The sequence below is a fragment of the Erythranthe guttata genome, chromosome 12, assembly GCF_056151865.1.
Source record: "Erythranthe guttata isolate IM_541 chromosome 12, IM_541, whole genome shotgun sequence".
Taxonomy (NCBI): domain Eukaryota; kingdom Viridiplantae; phylum Streptophyta; class Magnoliopsida; order Lamiales; family Phrymaceae; genus Erythranthe; species Erythranthe guttata.
In genome coordinates, this window is record NC_142544.1 from 18,920,680 (window position 1) to 18,946,942 (window position 26,263).

General features: G+C 37.7%; 5 protein-coding genes across 9 annotated transcripts; 4 read left to right on the forward strand and 1 right to left on the reverse strand.

The window, feature by feature from the left end:
* The first annotated feature begins 155 nt into the window (after positions 1–155).
* On the forward strand, positions 156–5,621 carry LOC105956653 (uncharacterized). 2 transcript variants are annotated; one of them, XM_012980520.2, is made up of 18 exons: positions 156–297; positions 418–487; positions 715–1,332; positions 1,437–1,583; positions 1,967–2,080; positions 2,203–2,261; positions 2,490–2,556; positions 2,645–2,696; positions 2,787–2,879; positions 2,990–3,073; positions 3,146–3,555; positions 3,704–3,765; positions 4,072–4,141; positions 4,406–4,486; positions 4,574–4,675; positions 4,773–4,897; positions 5,015–5,102; positions 5,283–5,621. In XM_012980520.2, the coding sequence occupies exons 1-18, from the start codon at positions 251–253 to the stop codon at positions 5,340–5,342; spliced, it is 2,349 nt and encodes a 782-aa protein (XP_012835974.2). In that variant the 5' UTR covers positions 156–250; the 3' UTR covers positions 5,343–5,621. The 2 variants fall into 2 exon arrangements, with proteins under 2 accessions (XP_012835974.2, XP_088682761.1); XM_088826635.1 differs by lacking the exons at positions 5,015–5,102; positions 5,283–5,621 and having other exon boundaries at positions 4,773–4,901.
* A 483-nt stretch (positions 5,622–6,104) lies between these two features.
* LOC105956654 (two-component response regulator-like APRR7) lies at positions 6,105–10,675 on the reverse strand. Of its 3 annotated transcripts, none has more exons than XM_012980521.2 (9): positions 10,494–10,675; positions 10,209–10,407; positions 9,512–9,673; positions 9,279–9,412; positions 8,912–9,055; positions 8,112–8,277; positions 7,688–8,036; positions 6,911–7,586; positions 6,105–6,526 (listed from the first exon to the last, which is right to left on the reverse strand). In XM_012980521.2, the coding sequence occupies exons 2-9, from the start codon at positions 10,387–10,389 to the stop codon at positions 6,419–6,421; spliced, it is 1,920 nt and encodes a 639-aa protein (XP_012835975.2). In that variant the 5' UTR covers positions 10,390–10,407; positions 10,494–10,675; the 3' UTR covers positions 6,105–6,418. The 3 variants fall into 3 exon arrangements, with proteins under 3 accessions (XP_012835975.2, XP_012835976.2, XP_088682762.1); XM_012980522.2 differs by having other exon boundaries at positions 10,128–10,407; positions 10,494–10,625; XM_088826636.1 differs by having other exon boundaries at positions 9,512–9,801; positions 9,971–10,407; positions 10,494–10,533.
* A 1,629-nt stretch (positions 10,676–12,304) lies between these two features.
* On the forward strand, positions 12,305–15,212 carry ADK (adenosine kinase). The gene is made up of 4 exons (XM_012980526.2): positions 12,305–12,776; positions 13,740–13,880; positions 14,292–14,564; positions 14,764–15,212. The coding sequence occupies exons 1-4, from the start codon at positions 12,483–12,485 to the stop codon at positions 14,905–14,907; spliced, it is 852 nt and encodes a 283-aa protein (XP_012835980.2). The 5' UTR covers positions 12,305–12,482; the 3' UTR covers positions 14,908–15,212.
* Positions 15,213–15,960: 748 nt separating this feature from the next.
* LOC105956656 (Thioredoxin superfamily protein) lies at positions 15,961–19,502 on the forward strand. Of its 2 annotated transcripts, none has more exons than XM_012980528.2 (9): positions 15,961–16,301; positions 16,817–16,958; positions 17,051–17,096; positions 17,632–17,691; positions 18,034–18,070; positions 18,320–18,399; positions 18,538–18,629; positions 19,043–19,103; positions 19,321–19,502. In XM_012980528.2, the coding sequence occupies exons 1-9, from the start codon at positions 16,082–16,084 to the stop codon at positions 19,387–19,389; spliced, it is 807 nt and encodes a 268-aa protein (XP_012835982.2). In that variant the 5' UTR covers positions 15,961–16,081; the 3' UTR covers positions 19,390–19,502. The 2 variants fall into 2 exon arrangements, with proteins under 2 accessions (XP_012835982.2, XP_012835981.2); XM_012980527.2 differs by having other exon boundaries at positions 15,963–16,301; positions 16,814–16,958.
* Positions 19,503–20,679: 1,177 nt separating this feature from the next.
* Positions 20,680–23,095, forward strand: RHL2 (Spo11/DNA topoisomerase VI, subunit A protein). Its single transcript, XM_012980529.2, has 2 exons — positions 20,680–22,029; positions 22,457–23,095. The coding sequence occupies exon 1, from the start codon at positions 20,731–20,733 to the stop codon at positions 22,003–22,005; it is 1,275 nt and encodes a 424-aa protein (XP_012835983.2). The 5' UTR covers positions 20,680–20,730; the 3' UTR covers positions 22,006–22,029; positions 22,457–23,095.
* The last annotated feature ends 3,168 nt before the right edge of the window (positions 23,096–26,263 follow it).

The following is a 26,263-nucleotide window of genomic DNA, read 5'->3' on the forward strand; positions in this document are numbered from 1 at the left end:
AGCATGGATGACCGAGTACAGACTTCATTTTTCCCCAGTCAGATCGTGTTTCTTTGATTTATCCATATTTTCTTTCGCATTTTCGAATTAAATTTTCTAATATTTACGATAGGATCTAGCGAAGAGGATAAGGGGAATTTATGTAAATATCATAGAAATTGGCGTTGCGGTGGATTGGGGAATGTTGTTGGAGGCTGGTTTAATTAGAAGAACAGCGATATGGGCTTTGGAATTGGATTTCTTCTGAAGTATGTTGTTGTCCTTGTTAAGCAAGCGTTCATTGAATGATGATTCCAGGTAAACAAACTTCATGTAATTGAAATCCTAGATTTTTTTCATTTTTATTTGTGATTTCTATTTTGTATAAATTATATTGTGTGATTCTTCGGAGTATGGTTAATTGTGAAATGTTGACAGGGATGCCTATGGATTTACTGTGAGACCTCAGCATATTCATCGATACCGTGAATACGCCAACATCTATAAGGTACTCTCGTGTGTGTGTATATATATATATATATATATATATATATATATATATATATATATATATATATATATATTATATGTATACATAATGTGACTGTATCTATCTGTTGGTTGGTTGTCCTTTCTTCCGCTTTCTGTGTTATACCGTTTAAATTGATGGCCAGCTTTACAATATGGTTATAGGAGAGATAATAGAGAGACTAATGCTACATGTGAAAAATTCAGGAAGAAGAAGAAGAGAGATTGCAGAAATGGAAGACCTTTCTCGAGCAGCAAGTGGGGTCCACTAGCGCACATGAGTTTAACGAAGACAATGCTAGACGTGTGGTTTCCGAGGTTACTGATCCTGCTCAAACGGTGAGTGGAGAAAGCAATGATTCGAATGAACCTGCCCGAAATGAAACGGTGAGTGGAGAAAGTGAAAAGAGGTCTGATAATGACACTGAGGAGGAAGGTATTATTCCTAATAAGGAAGCTCCTATTACTACCCAACATGCAAAATCCCTCGAGGTGCAGACATGGGCTAAGATTAGCCCGTCTCTGGATTCCATTGAACAAATGTTGAGTACACGTGTAAAGAAGAGAAAAAACACGAAGGAGGGCAAAACGGTAAAACACGGGCACAATGACCTTCCAGCGATCGATGAGGCAAAATCCGAATCTGAAGATGATGATAATGATAATGATGATGATGATGACGACAAGGATGTAATGGATAGTGTAAATGCTTCTGAAGTAGAAATTAGTGCTAGTGATAAAATGTACCCGGAACCTTTTTTCCCTAGGAGAGAAGAACTAGAGTTTCTTGTTCGAGGAGGAGTGCCTAAGGAACTTAGAGGAGAGGTACAGTCTTATCGACACCTGCCAAATGTAAATGTCCTAAAATAATTTCTTGTCCGAGCACTGAAGTTTTTTCCGTTATATTTCTGCAAAAAATAATGGTGCAGGTGTGGCAAGCCTTTGTTGGTGTTAGAACTCGTCGAGTGGAAACATATTACCAGGATTTGCTGGCAACAGAAGACGATGATGCTAACGGTGGACAAGAGCATAATAAATATGATTTGCCAGAAAAGTGGAGAAAGCAGATTGAGAAGGTCGTTAGATGCATGGGCCCTGGACTTTTTTAATTCGTAGGTGCTGCTTCTTTTTTAGGGTTCATCTGGGATAGTCTTCAAGAAATGCCTTGTTTGCTAATTGTTGTCGTATTTGACTTTTTTAATCTTGCACGATTCTTACGTGTATTGTAATTTATGAATGAATTTGGGTTTATCATGTTCCGTGCATACTGTTTTAGGTTTTGCTTTTGACTATTGTTTTAAAATTCGTGTTTCAATTCCCTCTTGATTTTGACTATTGTTTTAACGTTCGTGTTTTTGTTTACGTGCTAGTGAAAATCGTTGCCATTAGAAGTTACGTTTTATTTTGCACCGTCTCGTGATTTCAAGAAAAAACTAACTTGTTGTTGGCTTTGCTGCAGGATCTGCCTCGAACATTTCCAGGGCATCCTGCATTAAATGAGAAAGGGAGAAATTCACTAAGGCGTGTACTTTCGGCATATGCTCGGCATAACCCCTCTGTTGGATATTGCCAGGTGGCTGCTTTCTGAAGGCATTTTCTTAGTTTCTTTTACTTCTCACTCTTTCATGTTTCTTCTGTGTATGTGAAATTAATTGTCAATTTTTTTTGTGCTCTTTGTTATTATTGTACTTGCAGGCGATGAATTTTTTTGCTGGCTTATTACTTCTGATGATGCCGGAGGAAAATGCTTTTTGGTAAGATTCAAGTGTAGTTCTCGTCATCGTGTTTGGACCTCGATGATTTTATAACTTATGGAGGGAAAAAAATTGAAAGATCACAAAATAGTGATGATTGGTTGTCCATTTTGGGTAATTGCACTTATACACAAATGCAAGTATCGCTCGATGTGAATTTACTTATGTAGCAAATAATTTCAAATAAGCCAACTTTTTTTATCAGCTAGTTTATTTCATACCTTTCAGGACATTGGTAGGTATAATCGATGACTATTTTGAGGATTATTTCTCGCAAGAAATGATAGAATCTCAGGTATGCATGTCAGTAGATATTCCTGTTAGAAAATACATATATGCTCATCTTAACACAACCAACACCTTAATTCTTTGATTCTTTATAGGTTGACCAGCTAGTTTTTGAGGACTTGATGCGTGAAAGGTTCCCTAAACTGGGTTTGTTTTTTTCACTAAAATTTACCCAATTTGGTATTGTGCTTATAATGATAATATAAGAAATTCCTCATTTTTGTTATAATGCTGCAGTGAATCATCTTGATTACTTGGGAGTCGAGGTAGCATGGATATGTGGGCCATGGTTCCTTTCAATCTTTGTAAATATGCTTCCGTGGGAAAGTGGTACGAGCTTTCTGCTCTCGGTTATATAATTCAATAATTTTTATAATTGAACTTTCCAATTTTCAATGTCATAGCATAAACTTTTGACAATTTTTTTCTTGACTTGTCAGTTCTCCGAGTCTGGGACGTGATTCTGTTTGAAGGAAATCGTGTCATGCTCTTTCGTACCGCACTTGCTTTGATGGATTTATATGGTAATAACATTATATATATATTTTAAAAATAATAATTTCATTTGAATTATCACCCGCCCTTTTTATTTGCAGGACCTGCCGTAGTTACAACTAAGGATGCTGGAGATGCTATAACATTGTTCCAAACACTTGCGGGGTCCACATTTGATAGCAGCCAGCTTGTCTTGACTGCTTGCATGGGTTTCTTGGCCATAACCGAAGATAGACTGCAAGAACTTAGAGAGAAGCATCGGCCAGCTGTACTTGCAGCAGCCGAGGAAAGGGCAAAAGGGGGTCGAGTTTTTAAAGATCCAAAGGGTCTTGCAACGAAGTTATACAGTTTCAAACATGACCCTGAGTCAATAGTAAAAGAGAACAAGACGGAAACAGATAAAATCGATAAAATGACGAATCTAGATTCTCATGGTGCCAACCTGGATGAAATTCTTAACGGCATAACAGTTGATTCTGAAGTAGATTCTCTTCCGGATCTTCAGGAACAGGTAGGTTATTATCCATTTCAGTAAGAGACAATGTTTATCTATTTTGCCTTTTGTTCTTTTACATCAAATATTCTCCTTCGGTTGTTTTATACTGCTTGAGTAGCCGAAATAGCTTTTATGAGATTTCAACGATGAACGTGCTTTTCAGGTTGTTTGGTTGAAGGTCGAGCTCTGCAGTTTGCTGGAGGAGAAGAGATCTGCTGTGCTCAGGTAAGTCATATATTGGTAGATATACCTACGATTCGTAACCTGAAAATCTTGGATTAGATAATATTGTGTAGTTTAATTAAACTAGTAAGTTAGAGTTGGAGGTAAATGTTTACGAGTTTATGTTGAAAACATGCTATTATTTTTGGGCCTACGAGCCAGTCTTCCTTGCATTGATTCATTTTGATCATGCAATTTTTTAGCAAAAGTAGTGCATATTTTCCTCTCGCAATATGTTGTTAGTCATTTCGATGAGAAAATAAACCTCGTAATTAATTTGACAACAAAATGGCTGGTCCTCATTTGTAGGGCTGAAGAATTAGAAGCTGCACTTATGGAGATGGTCACAGAAGATAATCGAAGGGAACTGACTGCAAGGGTATTTTATAACTCCACTAGTCTTGCTATATTTCGCGTGTTCTGATTGTTAATTACACAAGCTACGCCTCGAGGCCTTGATATTTGTAATTATGGACGTTAAGAGGGACTTTTCGTAAAAACATAAGTTACTGGTTTTCTTTCTTGTCAGAACTTTAAGCTACAACGATTGACCCTTGTATAATTTCCGATTATTCTGCTTTATAATCGCTCTTTTGAGTCCCATTTTCAAAAGGTAGAAGTAACTCTTAAAATTTTGGTCAAGGTCGAGCAATTGGAGCAAGAGGTTGCTGAACTACGGCAGGCTTTAGCTGATAAGAGAGAAGGGGAGAAAGCTATGCTTCAGGTTTTCAGTTATCTCTCTTCTCATCACAACATTCAGCTGTTTTGATCTTCTTTGCATACTTCCTAGTTACAAGGATCTTGTTTTTAGGTTTTGATGAAAGTCGAGCAAGAACAAAGAGTAACTGAAGAAGCTCGACGTTTTGCTGAACAAGATGCTGCAGCTCAGAGATACACCGTGCATATTCTTGAGGTTCAGTTCCTATCTTATTACCAGTTTCTTCTTTCGATTATTATGCAAAGAAAAAGGTCACATAAATATTTTTTTTTTCGGTTTTGTAAATGTGCAGGAAAAGTACGAAAAGGCCACGGCTTCCCTGACACAGTTGGAAAAGCGGGCTGTTATGGCTGAGTCAATGCTGGAAGCCACGTTGCAGTACGAATCTGGTCAAAGTAAAGCCCTATCTTCCCCAAGGTGACGCGCTATTCCTCAGAACTCCATGCTTATTACAGTATTTTCATTTTCGTAGTTTTGAAAGGCTAATTAATATATAAATAACCTTTTATTACATGAACATATGCATAATAATAGGCTTGGGCGTTTAGAATCTCCGCGCGATATGCCAATAAAGAAGACAGGTCTACTCTCATTTGGGCTGGGTTGGCGAGACAAGAACAAGGCAAGTTTTTTAACTCACTCTCGATCCTCTTTTGTCGAATTAATTATGAACCTCGTTTAGTAGCATATTAACTGAATAATCAATCAAATTGTCCCTAAATTAAATCAAACTTGGCATGAGATAGATATTCCTAGTTTCTAGCTCATTTTGTCGTGTTTTATAATGTACTAATTATGTCAGGGAAAACCGAGTAACGATGGTGCACCACCTGATGCTGAAACTAACGGCCCCCAACAATAGAGAAAATGAAAAAGGTGAAAACGAGCTCCTTCGATTTATGTAACCGAACAATGGAGTTTATAGAAATCCATATATATAAACTGTACACAAGCGAAAACCCCATGCATCTTTTGATATTGTTAGACTTCGATAGCTAGCTAACCTTTTTAAAAAACTTGACGATTGCTAGACAATATGATTCGATGTAGTATTTACATACGTATATAGGGTTAATGTTTACTGATACTACACTTTTGTTTTTTTAACTTATATATGTGTGTTTATATGATCACTTATTAAGAGAGTGTTTGGATAAGTTTATTACGATCTTTTAACATTTGATAAGATATTTGTAGATTATAAGATGTCTTAATTTGCTTGGTCTGATTTTTTTGACATGATATAGGTTTCAAAATCTTTTCCTACTCATATGTTTCGGACTTTACATTATATTTTAAAATAAAAACTAATATCTTGAGAAACTTTAATTTGGTAAAGACATGCATTTCAATAGTTCAACAACATTATTCAAAAGGGTATATTACGGTCACTCATAAAGTTAAATTACGAAAAAACCTCTAATGTTTGGGGTAATTACAACCAACCGTCAACTATGGATTTTCTTACAAGTTCATCCATGTTGTGTCAAATTTTGTTAAATCTATTCCAGTTTGTACTAATTTTGCCCTATTCGAGCTCCACATTTTGAAACAAGATGATCATAAGATGTGTCATGTGTCTCTTGACCTGTAAATATTAGATTGTAGCGCATCAGAAACTGCATTTTTACACAAAAAGAGTGCAAACTAGAGAACATTTCATGGAATCTAGAAGATTACGTTGCATTTTCAATCATAAAGGTGGAACCATATTCCTATGCGAAAACTCATCTAGAACTAGAGTGTCAAGATTGAAAAGTTTTTCTTGCAAATGGAGACATTCATATCAAAGACTATACTGTGAATATGCTAACAACCAGTGAAAAACCACACTTAACAATCATCAAACATCTAAAAGCTGTAATTAAAAAAAAAAAAAAAAAAAAAAAAAAAAAACCTATCCCTGTACACGATTATCTAGCTGAAGAATGATTGGAGTCATTCATTGGAACCTCTGTTCGAATCGTCAGTCCCACTTTGCTTAACAAATTGCCCTCGAACACGGGGCCGTTGCTCTGCTAATTTCTTTCTGTTTTCATATCTTACCTGAGGCAAAAAAAAAAAAAAACAAAAAAAACACATATATACTCAAAAAACATCTTATGATATAGGAACCAAGAATTCAAGTCCTGGTAAGAAGAATAGAAATCTCCAGCATAGCAAATCTTGATCACCCATAAACATATAAGATACAGTGTACAGAGCCTCACATCAATTATTCGTTTCATAACTTATCATTTTTATTCAAGAAAATGCACACTCAACTTATCATGAATGACGCATTTTGATGAACAACTATCATGCCTGGTAAATTTCCTATTTCACCATGTCAAATCAAGACTTAAAACCAGCATAGGTAAATGAATTAACGATTGAATAAATGAATCGGAAGTAAAAAGGTTGTAAGAAACTAAGAATAGCATTCCTTACCCTCTTCGTAAAGCTCCTTTCCTTCCTTTTCTGACGGAATTTGTTCAAGGCAGCTTCTCGCGGTGCAAGTTTGCATTCATCTACTCCCGTTCCGCCACCGCTGCCGCTAGTGTCTCCACTTCCATTTTTTCCGGCTTGCCCAATACCACTTTCGGTATATCTCCCTACAGTTCCATTATGTCCATTGCTTCCATGGTTACTTCCTGATGCACTTCTATTCCTACAGTTCCTACTATTATCTTCCATTGGTTTACCTAAAACATTTGTTGATCCGCATTGTGGAGTATCTTCCGATAACTTCTTAATAGACGACTCATCCTGGTTATATGATAGCTGTTGATGATGATGATAATTGTTAGGAGGTACGTTTTTAGTTTGCATTTCATTAGGCAGAAACAGACTAAGTTGTGGTTGACTGTATCTAAGGTCATTTTCCACAGGTCTGAATGTAGGAGAGCATAAACCATTAACTGAAGATGCAATGTTATTAGTGGTGGAGCCCATATCTATATTATTGCCAACTCCGTTGGAACTTAGATATACAACATAGTCTGTTGAACGAGCTTGCGTATCACCCACCGACTCTCGTTTTGCAACTTCAACACTATTCTCGGTTATACTGCTTCCTTTGATCCCATGAGGAGTCTTGAACACATTCGATGATGTATTATTATACCTGAACAAATAGAGCATAATCTCAATAAAACAAGCTATATTAAGAAAATAAAAGATAATAAGATTATAGAAATATATTTATATGTGGTCCTTCATCCAAACCTAGAGAAAGCAGATTGCTCAGAACGCCGTAAGACACAACGATCATCTTGAATAGAACCCCCTGTGTACTGAACTCCTCGAAGCCTCTTTAAACTAAGCTCGATGTTTAGTTCTTTAGAATCATTAGTTGCATTATTGTTGATATTGAATATTCCTGGCACTTTAGCACTGCTCCCTTTGTCCTCCTCGGTGGGATTCCTTTGCACATTGACGATTTGCTTAATGCTCATATTGTGTTCCAACTTTAACGAGGAATTCAGTTTTGCACTGATGGGTGTGAATAGAGTTTCATTTGATTCCACGTTTCTGGGTAGAGCAGCTGTCAGGTCTTTGCCCTTTGCGATGGCATCTGCAGGCAAAATCTATGTTTAATAGTTGACTGAAAGGACAACTTAAGAGCAAAGTGAAAACTGCGTTTAGTTACCAGGTTGACTTTGTTCATGGCCTCCCCTTACAGCAATATCCACCCTTTTGTTGCCAGAAATCTCAGTATTTGGACGAATAGCTTGGGCATGAGACTGGGCTACTTGATCAATTGGAGACATAGATCGTGAGCTGTCAACTTCTACAGCTTGCTTTGTCCAAGAACTCTGTAAAAAAAGGAGTCAGTCCATACTTGTATACTGATAAATTTTCTAAATTTCCCATTTCGAATTTTCTTTTTTACAAACGATGAAGATCATCGATCAAAACTGTGATGGTATTTACAATAAAATTCAATAAAACATGTTAAGTTATACCTCAAGATATTTTATTCATCTCTTATCTATACAAGTAATAGTGTAATACTAATTTCTCATAGAGCCAGTTTTAAAATGTAAAGAGTATAAAATATAAAAAAGAGTGCCACGCAATAGAGTTTATTCATTCATTCCTGATCTTACTATAGCCTTGTTTAGGTGTTTCGAGACAGCTCCATACATAGAACCATGTTATTCTTTCCCTCCTTGTACCATTTTATTGTGCGGATGAACAAAAAAATAACAGAATAAAGATATTCGTGTTAAGAGAACTACAACTCGGAGAATTAGTTCATGTTTCGACCAATCCCCGTTCTGCTGAAACTAACAAGAAAACTCAAGCCAGTTCCGATGGTACCAATGAGAAAAATATGAATCTGGACTCAGACAAAACTGAGCACACGTATTGTAACTGCTCGTTTACAAAATGATGGTTTTAGATGTATACACATTCAGCTGAAATAAGAAATGAGAATTTTATCACCTGAGCTCCACTGCCATCATCACTTCCAGCACTCATATTTAAGCCATTGCTCCCATTTTTTTCCCCGTTGTCTTCTTTTTCACTAATTTTTGATTTTATGGATTTCTGTGTTTGTGCACCACTTCCGCTCCCGCTTCCACTAGACTGTCAAACATAGTATGATTATGCGATGAAAACACAAGAGAAAATGAAAATCATTTAGTCGCAAATATTGAAAAAATGAAACGTTACTTAAAATACGCACTAAAAATTACGTTTTCCAGCCGAAGGATTACATATTCTGTCCAGAAACCCAAAAAGAAATCCAAGTCAGTCCAGCTACAACTAACTACACAAAAGAACACCAACCAAAGTTAAGACGACTCACACTATGGCATCGTCTCCAAACATGCTGCCAAAGGTTCTTAAGCTCATTCTTTCGTATGGGTTTGACCAAGAAGTCAGCAGCACCTTTGGACAAACACTTAAAGACTAAAACCATTGAATCATGAGCTGACATCACTGCAAGAAAATATCATCCAGTGTTAGTGTTAATAGTATCTATAGGTGGCATAAAAAACAATCACATAATGAAACTTGAAACAATATAATATTACTCACTAATCACGGGAATATTCTTGCGAGTTTTGTGACCCATAATCTTGCATAGAAGAGCTATCCCAGAAAAACCAGGCATCGCGACCTCCGTCAAGACAATATCAACGTGGTTGGTTAAATCTTCTAAAATCTTCCATCCTTGGAGTCCATTAGCTGCCTCTATTACTGCATTCACCAGTTCATAGTCTTGTTACTCCATCTAACAATAAAGTAGCTTAGAGAAAGCAAACTGAACCATAATTAGATACATTTAAAACTGATCAGTGCAAATAATACAAGAGAAAAAGCCTAAACTAACCAGACATGTATTTCATAAAATCATAAAATACAAATGCATTAACAGAAAATGGAAAATCGACGAAGGTGATGTTAACTTCCAGGCTGATATCCATATGTGAACAGACTACATACAGCCTACAGGTGTAATATATAGTCATACTTTACTTAGATTTGAAAATCCACCAACAAAATGACTCAAAGAATGACTTGAGCATGAAATTATCCAAACAAATTCTTAACTTCAAGTCAAGTTAAATGAAGTGTAAGGTGCATGAGAGAGAGAATTCCATCATTCGATTTTCGACACAGGCGAAGTTTATGGCACACTGATTAATATTACCTGGAGATGCACAAGCTGCTTTCTGACTTGCCAAACTCAAAATAGGCCTTCAGCAATTTGTAAAATTTGTCCTACACCTACCTTCATAGTTACAGTTCCGAAGCAGAGCAGCCAGAACATGGCGCGTGGAGTCATCCTCCTCCACCAGCAAAACTCGAATGGTTCTCACATGAAGAAAACTCTCCCAACACGCAGCCTTGACCAAATCACTCCCCTGAAACGAAGTTTTCCGATCACTTTCACCATCGGCGTCAGTATTCATTGAGATTTGAATTACAACCTGTTCACCAGATCCCGAATATTATCCACTTCGCATCAAAATCGAACGCCAACGACTAAATATAGCATAAATTAATTCAATATTACCTTCACGAATTAATTGATGCAAATCGAATTCAGGCCAATCGTCTTCTTCGATGGGTTTGAGAAGAAAATACAGGGGGAATATGATGACGTGTACAATTTCAAGGCTCCGAGCGGGCCACGTGGGCGGATGACGTGTAATGGGTGAACGTTGATGAAATCTAAAGGCGAGAGCCCAACGGGTCAAGGGATATGGATCGAATCAAAACAGATTCGGAGACTAGGGGTGGGGCACGTGGCAATTCCCACTCAATATATCTTTCTACTGTTATCACGGACGTCAAGTGCGGAGGACTTGGCTTACAAAATGGTCGTGACGGCGTTAAGATGTTTTTTCTTTTTCTTTTTTCCTTTTTTTCTTTTTTTCCCGCAGGAAATTATGACAAGGATCCACGCGCGGTCCACGTGGGCCGCATGGTGATGCCAGTAAAATGGCCAAAATAGGTCATCAGTCTTTTATGGAAGCTTGTGGCTTCCACCATATGTTTCGACTCCCATTTTCCAAAAAAACAAAAAAAAATTATTATTCAATATTTTCAAGATTAAAAAATTAAATTCTGGATTTTAATGTATAAACAAATAAATTGTATATGACATGTTTTATTTAATTTCAAGCTTTTAATATATACAAATACTCGAGGCACCTCTAATAACGTTACATATCATAAGTCATGATCCGTTATTTCTATGCTACATGGTTAAAGTTACATTGGGTGAATTTTTACCGTTTATCTACACACACCAATGAGGCTAAAGAAATAGGCCTGCCAATAGTGTAAAATGGGCTACAGAATTGGGCCCATTGGCCCGGTAAAATAGTGTAAATGGGCTCAAGAAATGGGCCCATCAGCCAGCAAAATAGTGTAAAATGGGCCCAAAAGCCCAGCAAAATACTGTCAAATGGGCTAAAGAAATGGGCCCACCAGCCCGGCAAAAGTGTAAAATGGGCTAAAGCAATGGGCCCACTAGCCCGGCAAAATAGTGTAAAATGGGCTAAAGCAATGGGCCCACTAGCCCGGCAAAATAGTGTCAAATTGGGCTAAATAAATGGGCCCACTAATCAGGCAAAATAGTGTAAATCGTCCCAACATAATCAGGTAATTCTTTGTTTTATCACAAGTATGTGCACGAATATATATAGTGTGGTTTATGGTCAATCCGCGGGTGTTAACGGGCATGAGAAGTATACGCAACTCTTGCATTTTCTTGTTTCCACGTTCATGTCATTATATGGGAAACGCCCATTCATAGTATATGGATTGGACGTGACTCTGTCTTTCTCGTGTTGTTTTCTCACGTGGGAATACAAAACATTGTGACTTACATGTTTGAAATAAACAAATATAAATATAAAGTTGTTTGGTGAAAAAATGATTACAAAACGTTATGAGGTTAATCAATAATGCAACACGTTTCGTTAGAACATATTTTTATGATTAGTAGTGTTTTTTTTAAGTGGAAATGAAGTGTAGTTGTAATTCTAATATAAAGTTCAAGGCATTTTAGATATTTCAGGGCATAAGCGAAACTTAAAAGGGGGCGCAATGTCCAATGTATACTACTGGAAACCAAACCGTATATGAAACTAGCCAAAAAAAGAATTATGAGCTAAAACCCCTAAAAAAATTAAAGACATGATAAATTTCGCAAAATCAAAAAAGAATTTTTTTGATTTTTGTTTAATTTGAATGAACGAAAATCGAAAATAAAAAATTTTGTTCCAATTTACTAATTTTTTTTGGAGATAATTATTGCCCAATATTAATATTTATTATTTTTTTCTTCAAAGTTGAAACCCTACCTTAAAATTGCCCGAATAAAATTGGAATCTCGAAAAAGATCCGAACACCATGACCCGTTTTTTTTAATCGTAAAGCCTAGAAAATTACACATCCTCCTTTCTATAAAGTCGCAGCCGAAAGCAAGGCTGAAACTTCTCTTTCTCCTCAGCTTCTAACGCCGGCGTTAGAATCTTCTAACACATTACCACCAATGGCGGCCGTGACCCGCCTCTTCAGATCCTCAGCCTCCTCCTCCTCCTCCTCCGCCGCCTATTTCACCCGGAGGTCCTTAACCACGGCGGCAGCCACCGAATTAAGATCCCAATCTTGCATCCCGCGCATAGATCCCAAGGGCAGGAATTTCCAGTGGGTATTTTTGGGATGCCCTGGCGTAGGTAAAGGCACGTACGCGAGTAGGCTCTCAGCTCTCCTCGGCGTTCCACACATCGCCACCGGCGATCTCGTTCGCGAAGAGCTATCGTCGTCTGGCCCTCTGTCGAAGCAAGTACGTGATACTGAATAATTTCGTGTTTAGATTTGTTGAATTGAGCTCGTAGGATTGCAATTGAATGATAAACTCGTACGAATTTTGAATAAAATGTTTGTGATCTCAGTTTTTTTACACTTGATATCATATACTTAAATGTCTGTTCACACACACACACACACACACACACACACACAATTTGAGATCTGCCGGAGGGTGTTTTTAAGAAACCGTGATGCTTTAGTTATCAGTGATCTCTTGTTAGTTGTCCCAATTTTTATTCTAGAAATAGTGAGGACGCATGCCATCATATGGTTCTTTACGAGAGTTTCGATTTGTGTATATTGGCCTTAAACATGAATCCGTGCTGGTACACTGTAATTAATAGTAGTGTGGACTTGTCATTTCGCAGTGAGAAATGTTAAAAAATGATCAACTATGAAGTTCAAGACATTCGATCAAATTGAATTTCTCGAATCTTCCTTCGCATTTATGTTCATGTCCGTATACTTTGACACTTCGTAGTGAGGTGGGAATTGAGTGCAATACCTAACTGAATAGTGTCAATGCCGAATCTCGCGCATTTAAGTTGATTGAATGGATATCATTGTGGAAATCTTAGATACTCAGCAACTTTATTGCGTTGAGGTATGGATATTCGACTCAGACAGAAGCTTTACTTGCGGCTATGATTAGGAGTTTGAGATTCCTGTTCGTCTCTGATAAGGATATCTATTTGCAAAAGGCTACAATATTACTTGTTGTTTGCTAATTTTAGTAATAAGTTGGGCAGTCGATGGCTTTAATTGTATAACATTATAAACTTTTAGCCAATGGTGTGAACTATTTCTTCCTTATTTTTTTCTCTCTCCTGCAAAGAATTGGGTTAGTTGAGCGTGGGTGGAAGTTGCATAGTTATACTGTTTTATGGTCTTTCACTTTTTACTTTACTTAACTGATCTTGTGTGTTCCGTGTTACAGCTTGAGGAAATTGTAAACCAGGGTAAATTGGTATCGGATGAGATAATTATAAATCTGTTGTCAAAGAGGCTTGAGATGGGAGAAACCAAAGGAGAATCAGGATTCATACTCGATGGGTTTCCCCGCACAGTGAGACAAGCAGTAAGTAAACTTCCTCTGTGAAAGAGCTATTATTGAGAAGAATGCTTGAAAGTATATAACATGGTTGCTTGTCAAATAAAAAGGCCTCGGCTATTCAAGATACCGATACAAACAACTGAAAGTTGTCTTATTTTGGTTACAATTTGGTAAATTGCTTTCCTTGCACTTTGTTAGCTCCTAGTTTATTTTGATCTCAAGGGAATCAGAAAGAATAGGAGCAGTTAATAGTGTTTTATATGATCATAGAAAAGTGTTTATTATTTTCCCCTTGGTTGCTCCGTCCAAACATCTGCAGATTCCCCAGTTTCCCTCTCCCATGGAAATTGTAACTAACTTGTCCATTATTCTGTTATTTTGTAGGAAGATTTAAATAAGCGATTTTGATAGTTTATGTTGTTTACTTATGTGCAGGAAATATTGACTGAAGTGACAGACATTGACCTTGTGGTAAATCTCAAGCTTCCAGAGAATGTACTACTAGAGAAATGCCTTGGAAGAAGGATTTGCAGCCAATGTGGGAAGAACTTTAATGTGGCAACGATTGACGTCAAGGGTGAAAACGGAACTCGTGACATAAGTATGGCTCCTCTTCTTCCTCCTCCCAACTGTGTCTCGAAGCTCATTACACGGTCTGACGATACCGAAACTATTGTCAAAGAAAGACTTCGCATATACAATGAAAAGGTACTTTCTCTTCCCTCCAAATACATGCGGTTGTTGGAGGATAACTTCTATTATATCTGTTATAGTTGTCAAGAAAATAAGAATGATATAATAGAACACAAGCTGCTAGGGTTTTCATTCAGGTATAATAAGTTTGTCGAAGAAAACATTTAATTTCTAGTGAATTTTTACATGATTCAATTCCTTTGGGATGTTGCAGAGTCAACCAGTGGAGGACTTTTATCGCAGTCAAGGGAAATTAATGGAGTTTGATTTGCCTGGAGGTATACCAGAGTCGTGGCCGAAATTGCTTGAAGCACTGAACCTCGATGAGAACGAGGATAAACAGTCGGCCGCAGCTTAGGTTCTGTTGAATGTTCAATTTTTTTTGCAGAAAGCAGCAGTACTTTTTTTTTTCTTTTTTAATTTAATACCTTAATTATTATTTTTCTCATGTGGAAAAAATAACAACACGACTGAGTTTATCCGGCCAATAACCGTTCGGGGTGGCTATATTTTATGTGTCTCGATATTTTAGTTTTGTTGTAGAATTATGTGAGTTGGGGTTTGCAGAAGGTTCATCACTTGCTGCAACTGTAATAAATTTGAAAACAAGGTTAAAGTGGCAACTATTCTTTGCTCCCAATGTTATGGGATTTGATATTTCAATTGGTTTTATTTGATTGGTTTTAAAAAACTTGTGTTGCTTCAGCAGAAAAAAAAGTATGGTCATGTCGGGCTGGCGGGCCCAATTCTGTAGCCCATTTTACACAATTATGCCGGGCTTTTAGCCCATTTCACGGTATTTTGCCGGGCTGATGGGCCCATTTCGTTAGTGTAAAAACACTAATACGTCATAAAGCATGTTCTGACGAAACGTGTTGCAATACTTATTTATTAACCTCGCAACGTTTTGCAAACGATTTTTCACCAAACAACTTTATATCTATATCTATTTATTTCAAAATCACTGTAAAGTCACAATGTTTTGTATTCCCACGTGAGAAATCAAGACGAGAAAGACAGAGTTACGTCCGATCGATATACTATGAATGCGCACATCCCATACTTAACGTAAAAAGGTGCCCATACAGTGTACGAGCACGGTCCATACGATATATATATTACATACAGATGTGGAAACGCGAAATGCAAAAGTTGGGTATGCTTCTCATGCTCATTAACACACAAAGATTAACCATAACCACACTATATATTCACGTACAATTTACTTGATTATGTGGGGGTGATTTCGACAGTAATGAATATCGTCATTTTGAGAAACATTGTCGATAATGTGCATCTTCAATATCACCTATTGTTCGCACATTTTCATAGTCCGTCACCAACATACATATTCTCTCACGCGGGGCTAGTTACTCAAAAACCAACGAATTTAGTTCGGTAGTTCCACATTTTTTTTTGGTATAAATGTTTGCCACGTGTGAAGGGAAATATCTCTCGACTTCCTTGACATTCCAACGGTCACCAGCCGCAGAGCACCCCCTTTCCAAATATTTAATTTACCTCTCCCTCCTATGGCGGCTTCTCTCACTACAGCCACATCATACGGCGTCGCCGCCGCGACTAATAGAACTCATATTCACCCCTTATCCAATCATGTATCCACAAAGCCGTCACAGAAGCTCAATAACTATCCTAAATTTCACCTAAGCCCTTTTCTCCATGTCGAATCGCCCTTCAAAATTTCACCCCATAAATGGCTCATCACTCCCTCCGCCATCTCCGGATCCCCTGGTAAGCTTCAATTTTACTTCCTTTTTTCAGGATTTTTTTCATCCGCCCTTACAAGTGATGCTTATTTATTTGTTTTTTATGAAATTATTTGATGAAAATATTTATGTTAGTGAATATAATTTCATTGTACGGCTTCGTAGAGAAAATAGAGGAGCAATATGTCAATTTGGTGGATGATTTACCATATTCTTACTGAAGTGGGATTTATAGCTATTGGTTGCATTATTGTGTGGCATGAATTAACACTGAGGTGACGCCATTAGTAGATTGGGGATTTTTTGGTTGTAATCAGATATTATGAGAAGTAGAAAAAGTGAAGTATTAATGCTGGTTTAACTTATGAGATTGTCAAGGATGTAAGAAGAGCAAATCAAATGAAATTTCATTAGAAGCAAGTTACTTGGAAGAGTTCAGTTGAGGTGCTCAAATTTATAAACAAATCATTGAAAGGATTAAGTTAAAAAAGTCAGAGTGTAATTGAATTCTTGATGATTGTGGATGATGTTGTGCAGCAGGAGCCGATACATCTGCCATGAATGAGGGTACCAGTGACTCGTTGGATAAAGTGATGGTACTTGACTTGGATGGTAATGAAATTCCCATTTCTGATTTGTGGAAAGATAGGAAAGCCGTGGTTGCATTTGCTCGTCATTTTGGGTGATTATATTGAAACTTTGTGCATCAATACTTTGCTTTTTAAGCATCTCTCTTGCATAAAATTTCTCTTGTTATCGTTTTTGTCGCTGCAGATGTGTGCTATGCCGAAAAAGGGCTGACTACCTCGCAGCTGAGAAGGTACCCATTTGTTGAACTTGAATCCCCAGTTCTTGAATTGCAAAGCAGTTTCTTCTTCTATGCTACTTTTTAGCGACTAAAGTCATGAGCATTTTAAGTTACTTTTACGATCAAAGAATTAATCTTAGGTAACCTGTGCCAAAAAGGAAGTCAGAGGAAGAACACCGTGGAAACATATAACTGGTTAATTATAATTACTCGATCATTTGTAGCAATCTTCGGGGATCTGTTAAGAAGAAAAGGAAAATAGAGAAATTAACAGTTCCCTTTAGTTATTAAAACTCTATCAACTCCATCAAATGCCCCACCGTAGATGGTATCAGTATTTTGTTTGCTATTATGTACAATGTCAAGTCCAATTTTAATATTTTGTCATACCACTAATTTGTTGAAAGTACGATGCGTTGTTGTGTAATCACTGTACTTAATGAAGTGAAACTGAAGCGTGTGCTAGTTAAGATGAAAATGTTTTAATTTTAACAGTGGGAGTCTAGGCTTATTTACATTTTGATTGAATGTTGAGTTTCTTTGACAGGATAAGATGGATGCAGCTGGTGTGGCTCTTGTCTTAATTGGGCCTGGCAATGTCGACCAGGTATTTGCTGACGTCTCTTGCTTGTAGTTCTTGACAGATAAGCACAATAAAAGGTTACCAAGGAACAGAAATTGTGTTTACTTCAATATCTGCTAGTGTTCCATTTAGCTTCTATTCAACACGTTGCATGGTTAATTTTTGTTTTTTTTGGAGGATAGAGGTTACACTTTTATTTATTGTGTAAAGTTTGAGAACTGTTTGAGTTTTTATTTATGTATTTGTCCTCCTTCCTAACCTTCATACCTTCTTGCTTTCTTTCCAAAAGTTTGTTGGTTCTCCACTTCCCTTGAATAGTGAATGTTTTATTCGAATGGTGATTTGATTTTTTTTTCATTGTGGCAGGCAAAAGCTTTCTCCGAGCAAACAAAATTTAAAGGAGGTGAGGTTTTAGATACTTCGGAACCTTAGAATTATTTCAGTCATTTGTTTTCTTGCTGCTCATTGTTTCATTCTTAAGGCATCTAAAAGTAACACTGGATTCCCAAATCAGTGTAGAATTCTACTGTTTGGTGAAGTTTCTATCTGTATTAATTAAGTTAATTTAAAATATTATTAGCAATGATTAAGTTGATTTCTTTTTAATACTATCTGGGAAATCTCATGTGGGAATTTTTTTCTGATGTTGCAGAGGTATATGCAGACCCTAGCCATTCATCATACGAGGCACTAAAATTTGTCTCTGGTGTTGCAACCACATTTACTCCCATGGTAGGGTAATGCTCTAAATTTCTATTTATGACATACATTTTCTACCATTAGCCATCTGTGATGTATGTACCTTAGGTATTTCAACTGCTTTAGGCACTGTTTTCCGATTTCATATATTTATTAATTTTTTTTTCCCAGGCTGGCTTAAAAATAATTCAATCATATGTTGAAGGATACCGACAAGACTGGGCCCTTTCCTTTGAGAAGGATACCAGGTCAAGAGGTGGCTGGTACGTTTTACCGTCCTAGAAAATGATATCAAGTGAAATATTATGTATACCATTGAAGGAATTATGTCTCTCACCTGAAACAACTCGTGTAAATTACCGATGATTTTTTATTTTTTTTAAATAAATTACCGATTGATAATATGATGATAAGTAGCCAAACCACGAAACTTACCTTGAAGCTTAGGTATACCTACTCCACTGATTGTTTTTTGCTAGACCTTTGTCTATGCTACCAGAAAGAAGTGGATTTTGAATCTTTTGAGCAAAATAAATTATGTGAAGAATCAGCATATGAAAAGTTGGTTACCGAATCAAAGCTGGTCCAGAAACAATTTCATGCATGTCGGATCCTTATCATCGTGATGTTTTTTTTTTCCTTTCATATATTTGAATATTTGTTGTTCATTTTGCAGGCAGCAGGGGGGCATCATTGTTGCAGGCCCCGGTAAAGATAACATCACATATATCCACAAGGTTAATATATCCCCCCAAATCATATATTATAGATAGCTAACTTGGAGAGGCTTTATTTTTTCCGAGTTTTTACAAACCCAAATTAGGATACTGAAAAACTGTGTTACTTCTGCATATATAGTTCATTTACGTATATTCGTTCGAAAATATGTTCACTTGTATTATCCGGAAATTTTGTCTGTTCATTTAGTGTGACTTTTGTGGTGTCCGATTGTAGGACAAAGAAGCAGGCGATGACCCGAATGTACAAGATGTTTTGAAGGCCTGTTGTTTGGGAGGCAACTGAGAAGTACTTGTGACCTTGTGTATCATATCATATATTTTTATTTTCTGAAATGCTAATTGTAGCGGGACTTTTACTGAAATTGGCTTATTTGCAGCGGTAGCCTCATTTGTCAATTTTCTAACTTTTTAAAAAAACCGAAACGCTCTCAACTAAAAAAAATCGAAAACTTAGAATTTGAAGCTCGTTCGACAAATTCAAAAACGAACAACGACTTCTTCAATGGCTGACTCGAATAACTTTTATATGGTAAAAAGAAAGAAAAAAAAAAATTAAAAGTTGATATAATCGTGCTATACAGCACGAATAGTATCAAAAATGTGGAAAATATTGGATTTACCCGTGCTGTACAGCACGGGAACTTGCATATCAATTTTCATTTTCTTCTCTTTTTTTTTTTTTTTTTTTTTTTTTTTTTTTATTATTAATTTTTATATTCCTTTGTATTATTATTTTTTATAATTTGGTAGGGTGATGATGGTGATTTTGACGAAATATTTGATGATGAATGTACAAACGAGTACAATAATCCGAATATGTGTTATCATGTTCCTCAAATAATTAGAAAATTCGATATTTAGAAAAAAATATTAAAAAAAAATAAAAATATATTAAAACTTTAAGTTCCCGTTCTGCAGAGCACGGGAACTTGAATAATCTTCAAGTTCCCGTGTTCTGCAGAACGGGAACCTCATGTTTTTTGAATCTCCGTTCTGTAGAACACGGGAACATGAAGATTATTCATCTTCCCGTGTTCTACAACACGGGTGATTCATATCTAAATTTTTTTTTATTTTTTTCCAAAAATAAAAATTCAAAAAACAGTTTTCTGGAGCACGAAAATTTGAATCTCCCGTTTCCTGGAGCACGGAAACTCGAAGAAAATTCAAGTTCCCGTGCTCTGCAGAACGAAGGTTTCAAGCCGTTTGAATCTCCCGTTCTGCAGAGCACGGAAACTTGAATTTTCTTCGAGTTTCCGTGCTCCAGAAAACGGGAGATTCAAATTTTTTTTTTCGAAATTCGAATTTCTAGAGAGTGTTTGGAATAGGAGAGAGAAATTGAAAAAAAAAATTAAATGAAAAAAGTACCGCTGCAAATAGTAACACCCTTTTATTTTACTGTAATAATAAATATTTATATAAATATACAAATTTAAAAATAAATACGTGGTTCTCTTAACATTTGCAGATTTAATTTTTTGTTCTTCACAATTTATATTGATGATTATATCAGATATCAAACGACGTCGTATAATACTACTTGTTGAAATATAAGTGCCAAGCCCTAACACATTTTCCCCATTGCACTCATTTTCCCGCCTCACCGTCGCTCACTCCCGAAGAAATGGCCGACAAGAAAAAGCGCCGCCGTGCAGCCACCGATTCCGATTCCGATTCCGACTCGGATACGCTTCAGTTCAAATCGAAGCTCAAGCCCGACTCAAACATCCTCCAGATACTCAAAACCCTAAAATCCTCCGCCGCCAACACCGCCGCTTCCGAAAAACCCCGACCACTCTCCGAACTCAACCTCGCCACCGCCTGCCGCGAAGTCGCGGATCTCCCACTCTCCTCCGTCCAATCCACCATCGAGTCGCTCGCGCTCTCACTCGCGCACTCAATCCTCTCCGGCAACGGATTCTCCTTCTCCGTTCCGTCACGCGCCGCTGCCAACCAGCTCTACGTCCCCGAGCTCGACCGGATCGTCCTGAAGGACAAATCCTCCATCCGCCCCTTCGCCAACGTCTCCTCCGTCCGGAAATCCACCATCACCACCCGCATAATCCAGCTCATCCACCAGCTATGCCTGAAGAACATCCACGTCACCAAACGTGACCTCTTCTACACCGACGTAAAGCTCTTCCAGGACCAATCTCACTCCGACGCCATACTCGACGACGTGTCCTGCATCCTTGGCTGCACCAGATCCAGCCTCAACGTCGTCGCCGCCGAGAAGGGGGTCGTCGTCGGCAGGTTAATCTTCAGCGACAACGGAGATATGATCGACTGCACGAAAATGGGGATGGGGGGAAAAGCAATTCCCCCAAACATAGACAGAGTCGGAGATATGCAGAGCGATGCACTCTTCATACTCCTCGTAGAGAAAGACGCTGCTTACATGAGGCTAGCCGAAGATAGATTCTACAACAGATTCCCCTGCATAATCGTGACCGCGAAAGGCCAGCCAGACGTCGCCACGAGGTTGTTCCTGAGGAAAATGAAAATGGAGCTGAAGCTTCCGGTTCTCGCCTTGGTGGACAGCGACCCGTACGGGTTGAAGATCCTATCCGTTTACGGGTGCGGGTCGAAGAACATGTCGTACGACAGTGCGAATCTGACGACACCTGATATAAAGTGGTTGGGGGTTAGGCCTAGCGATCTCGATAAGTATAATATTCCGGAGCAGTGTAGATTGCCTATGACGGAGCAGGATTTGAAGACTGGGAGGGATTTGTTGGAGGAGGATTTTGTGAAGAAGAATCCGGGTTGGGTTGAGGAGTTGAATCTGATGGTGAAGTCGAAGCAGAAGGCTGAGATTCAGGCGTTGAGTTCGTTCGGGTTTCAGTACCTTACCGAGGTTTATCTGCCGTTGAAACTGCAGCAGCAGGATTGGCTTTGATGATCTGTAAGGATTCACTTTCAGGTAATGTGTTTACAAAAAAGATATGTATTGATTTTGTAAGTCATTTGAAATGCTTGAAGGGTAGAAAATTGCTTCTGTTGTGAAATGGGATGCACCAATTTAATCACTTCGTATAAACGAGTCGAAAACGAACAATTGGTTGTTCGAGCTTGTTTGATCACCAATTTAACCACTTCGTATAAACGAGTCGAAACGAACACATGGTTGTTCAAGCTTGTTTGATCACCAATTTAATCATTTCGTATAAACGAGTCAAAACGAACACATGGTTGTTCAAGCTTGTTTGATCACCAATTTAATCACTTCGTATAAACGAGTCGAAACGAAGACATGGTTGTTCGAGCTTGTTTGATCACCAATTTAACTCGCACAAATCCTCCTTCAATCTCCTCATCCAGCAATTAATTTATCTCTCGGTTCTTGATAGAACAAGCTCTTCTAAATCAGCTAAACTTGATGGAGAAGGTAATCCTGACAATGATGATGGTGACGACGACGATGATGATGATGATCTTGACATAGACGAGCTCAATGAACTTGAAGCTAGCCTATCAAGAACCGCACTACAAATCAAAGAATCGGGGGACAATGTGTAAATCCCAAGCTATAAAATATACAGGCTAATCCCGTTTTTGAATCTACACTTGAAGTCAGAGATGCCGCTTAATTGCCAGCCCCTCTTGGCTCAAGTTTCATTCATCACGCCCAGGCTTACTGCTTACGACTACAGAGCCCTCTCGCCCTCAGCCGCCGGCAAGTGATGATTTTCACATGGTCTCGTCACTGTCGTGGCTCGTTTTCAATTGTCAATTTTGTCCGGCCGAAACTCGAATTGCAGAGGCTGCGATTCTCCTCTGACGCCGGATTCAACACTTGCTTTCTGCTAATAGCCTAAGGGCCCGTTTGGTTGGCAAGATAAGATTAGCGAAGATAAGATTAAATAATCTAATGAGATCAATTATTTTATTGGAGCTTGAAACGTCCAAAAAAACTCATTAGAAGGCAAGATAAGATAAAATAAACCATGATTATATAATTTTGGCGGGTCGACCCGAAAATTTATTCAGAATACCAAACATCAAATTAAGTTCAACTATTTAGTTAATCATGCTTATCTGACAACCAAACGGGCCTAATACAACAAGCCAATGTGTTATTTTCATTTTTCTCTTTATTTTGGAGAGTCAAGGGCATTTTCGATATTTTACTTCAATCCCACTTATAAACCAAATAAATATTTATTATACCAATATTTCAACTACCTGGAAATTTATATAATCAATCTTATAATTTGTCAATATTTACTTATGTATAAAAAATTAAAAACTATTGTAGAATATAGTATAAAATAATATAAAGAAACTATACTAGAATTAATACAAGAAAACAAGGGAATATAGCCACTCAAAGCTTCTGTGTAGAAATTATGTTTGATAATTAAAAGGTGATTATTCATCTCACCAGATTACATCTATTTATACATGAGATTACCTATGACATATATGACACGAATCATATGTTTTAGATAGTCATTAATTAAAATTAATACACGTATTAATACAAGGGTCTACAAGGCATACATATGAAGATCACGTGAAGGCATATGTATATACCTAATTCTATTGGTTGAGTCCATGTGGTCATAACACTCCTCCTTGGACGAAACATCATTTCCTTAAAATCAACGTCATGTGTATAGGCTACCTCGTTAAAAACCTTTGCTGGAAAACCCAATGGGACAAAACCAGTCATAAGGGAAAAAGAGTGTAGCACATCATGGCTTCTCCTGAAATGAGCAGTGATGGACTCTCAGTCTTGAGTCACATTGGCTCTTCTCATACCAATGTTATATACCAATTTCTCAAATGTAGAAGTAGGCAAGGACTTTGTAAACAAATCAGCAAGATTGTCGCATGAGCGAACTTGTCGAACATCGATCTCTCCATTCTTCTGAAGCTCATGTGTGTGGAAGAACTTTGGTGATATATGTTTGGTCCTATCACCTTTTATGTATCCGCCCCTTGTTTGCGCTATACAAGCAGCATTGTCTTCGTAAATGACTGTGGGCGTGTTTGTAACTGGATGTAATTTGCAGGAATTTCGTATATGCGATATAACCGATCTTAGCCAAACACATTCTCTGCCTGCCTCATAAAGAGCTATTATTTCTGAATGATTTGATGAGGTGGCCACTAATGTTTGTTTGGTAGATCGCCAAGATATACCTGCACCATTATAACAAAACAAATATCCAGTTTGTGAACGAGCTTTGTGGGGATCAGATCTATATCCTGCATCGGCATAACCAACTAACCCTTGGTTAGTTGCATTCTTTGAATAAAATAAACCCAATTCTGCAGTACCACGGAGATATCGTAAAATATGTTTAACACCATTCCAGTGTCTCCGGGTAGGCTTAGAACTGTACCGCGCAAGCACATTTACCGCAAAAGCGATATCAGGTCGAGTGCATTGTGCTAGATACATTAACGCTCCGATAGCATTGAGATATGGTACTTCTGGGCCAAGTATCTCTTCGTCAAATTCTTTAGGTCGGAACGGATCCTTTTCAGGATCTAAATTGCGCACAACCATAGGAGTGCTCAATGGATTAGCATTTTCCATATTAAATATTTTGAGCAATCGTTTAGTATATGCAGATTGGTGTATAAGTATGCCGTTAATTTTATGCTCAAGCTCAATACCAAGACAGAGTTTGGTTTTTCCAAGGTCCTTGACCTCAAATTCTTTCTTTAAATATTCAGCAGCATTGGCCAACTCTTCAGGAGTGCCAATGAGGTTCATGTCATCTACATAAACTGCAATAATAGCAAATCCGGTTTCTGATCGTTTAATAAAAACGCATGGGCAAATAGGATCATTTTTATAACCTTCCCTGATAAGGTATTCACTCAATCTATGATACCACATGCGACCAGATTGCTTTAGACCATACAATGATCTTTGCAATTTAATTGAGTGCAGCTCACGAGGAGCGCCAGAGTTTGGCATTTTAAATCCATCGGGAATTTTCATATAAATATCAGAATCTAGTGAACCATATAGATAGGCCGTTACAACGTCCATTAAACGCATGTCCAGTCCCTCTTGGACGACCATATTGATAAGAAAACGAAAAGTGATCGTATCCATCACTGGTGAATACGTCTCATCATAATCAATCCCAGGCCGCTGGGAAAAGCCTTGAGCTACAAGGCGGGCTTTATATCTTACAATTTCATTGTTCTCGTTCCTCTTACGGACAAATACCCATTTATACCCAACGGGATTTACATTATCCGGAGTTTGAACGATTTGCCCAAATACTTTCCGTTTTTCTAGGGAAGCCAATTCAGATTTTATTGCTCCCTCCCATTTAGGCCAATCATTTCTTTGGCGGCATTCCATTATGGAACGCGGTTCACTATCATAATCATCATACATTATTTCTTGTGCAACCGAGAATGCAAAAATATTATCGATGATTATCTCATTTCTATCCCATATTTCATTGCAATAACTTATGGGATTCTCGGTATTCACGGGATTTGATATCGCTATTTCAATATCAGGCTCAACAGATTCATCTGGAGCATTCTCACTAGGAACCACTTGGTTCGAGGGTTCATCGATTTTCCCCTTTCTTTTTCTAGGAATAACGTCCTTTGATCCAATAGGTCTACCCCGTTTTTGTCTTTGGGCATCATCATTCATTTTCGCATGTTCTTCAGGAACAGCGATCCTAGCTGGCACATTCACAGCTGGAATATAAGATTTCGTGACTTTACTGGCATCATTAAATGCATCAGGAAGTCTATTGGCAATATTTTGTAAATGAATGATTCTATGGATCTCATTTTCACATTCAGAGGTACGTGGGTCGAGATGAGATAAGCGTTGCTCACACCATGTGAGATTCTCGATTGGTTTTTGTTTATCATTATCATGGATATTCTGAATATCCTTACCAATCGGTATAAATAATGTCTCATCAAAATGACAATCCGCAAATCTAGCGGTAAATAAATCACCCGTCATTGGTTCCAAAAACCTAATAATCGACGGTGAATCAAACCCAACATATATGCCAAGTCGGCGTTGGGGACCCATTTTAGTCCTCTGAGGAGGAGGAATTGGCACTTGCACAGCGCAACCAAATGTGCGTAGGTGCGAAATATCGGGCTCAAAGCCTAATGCCAATTGCATTGGGGAATGCATATGATAAGCAGTGGGG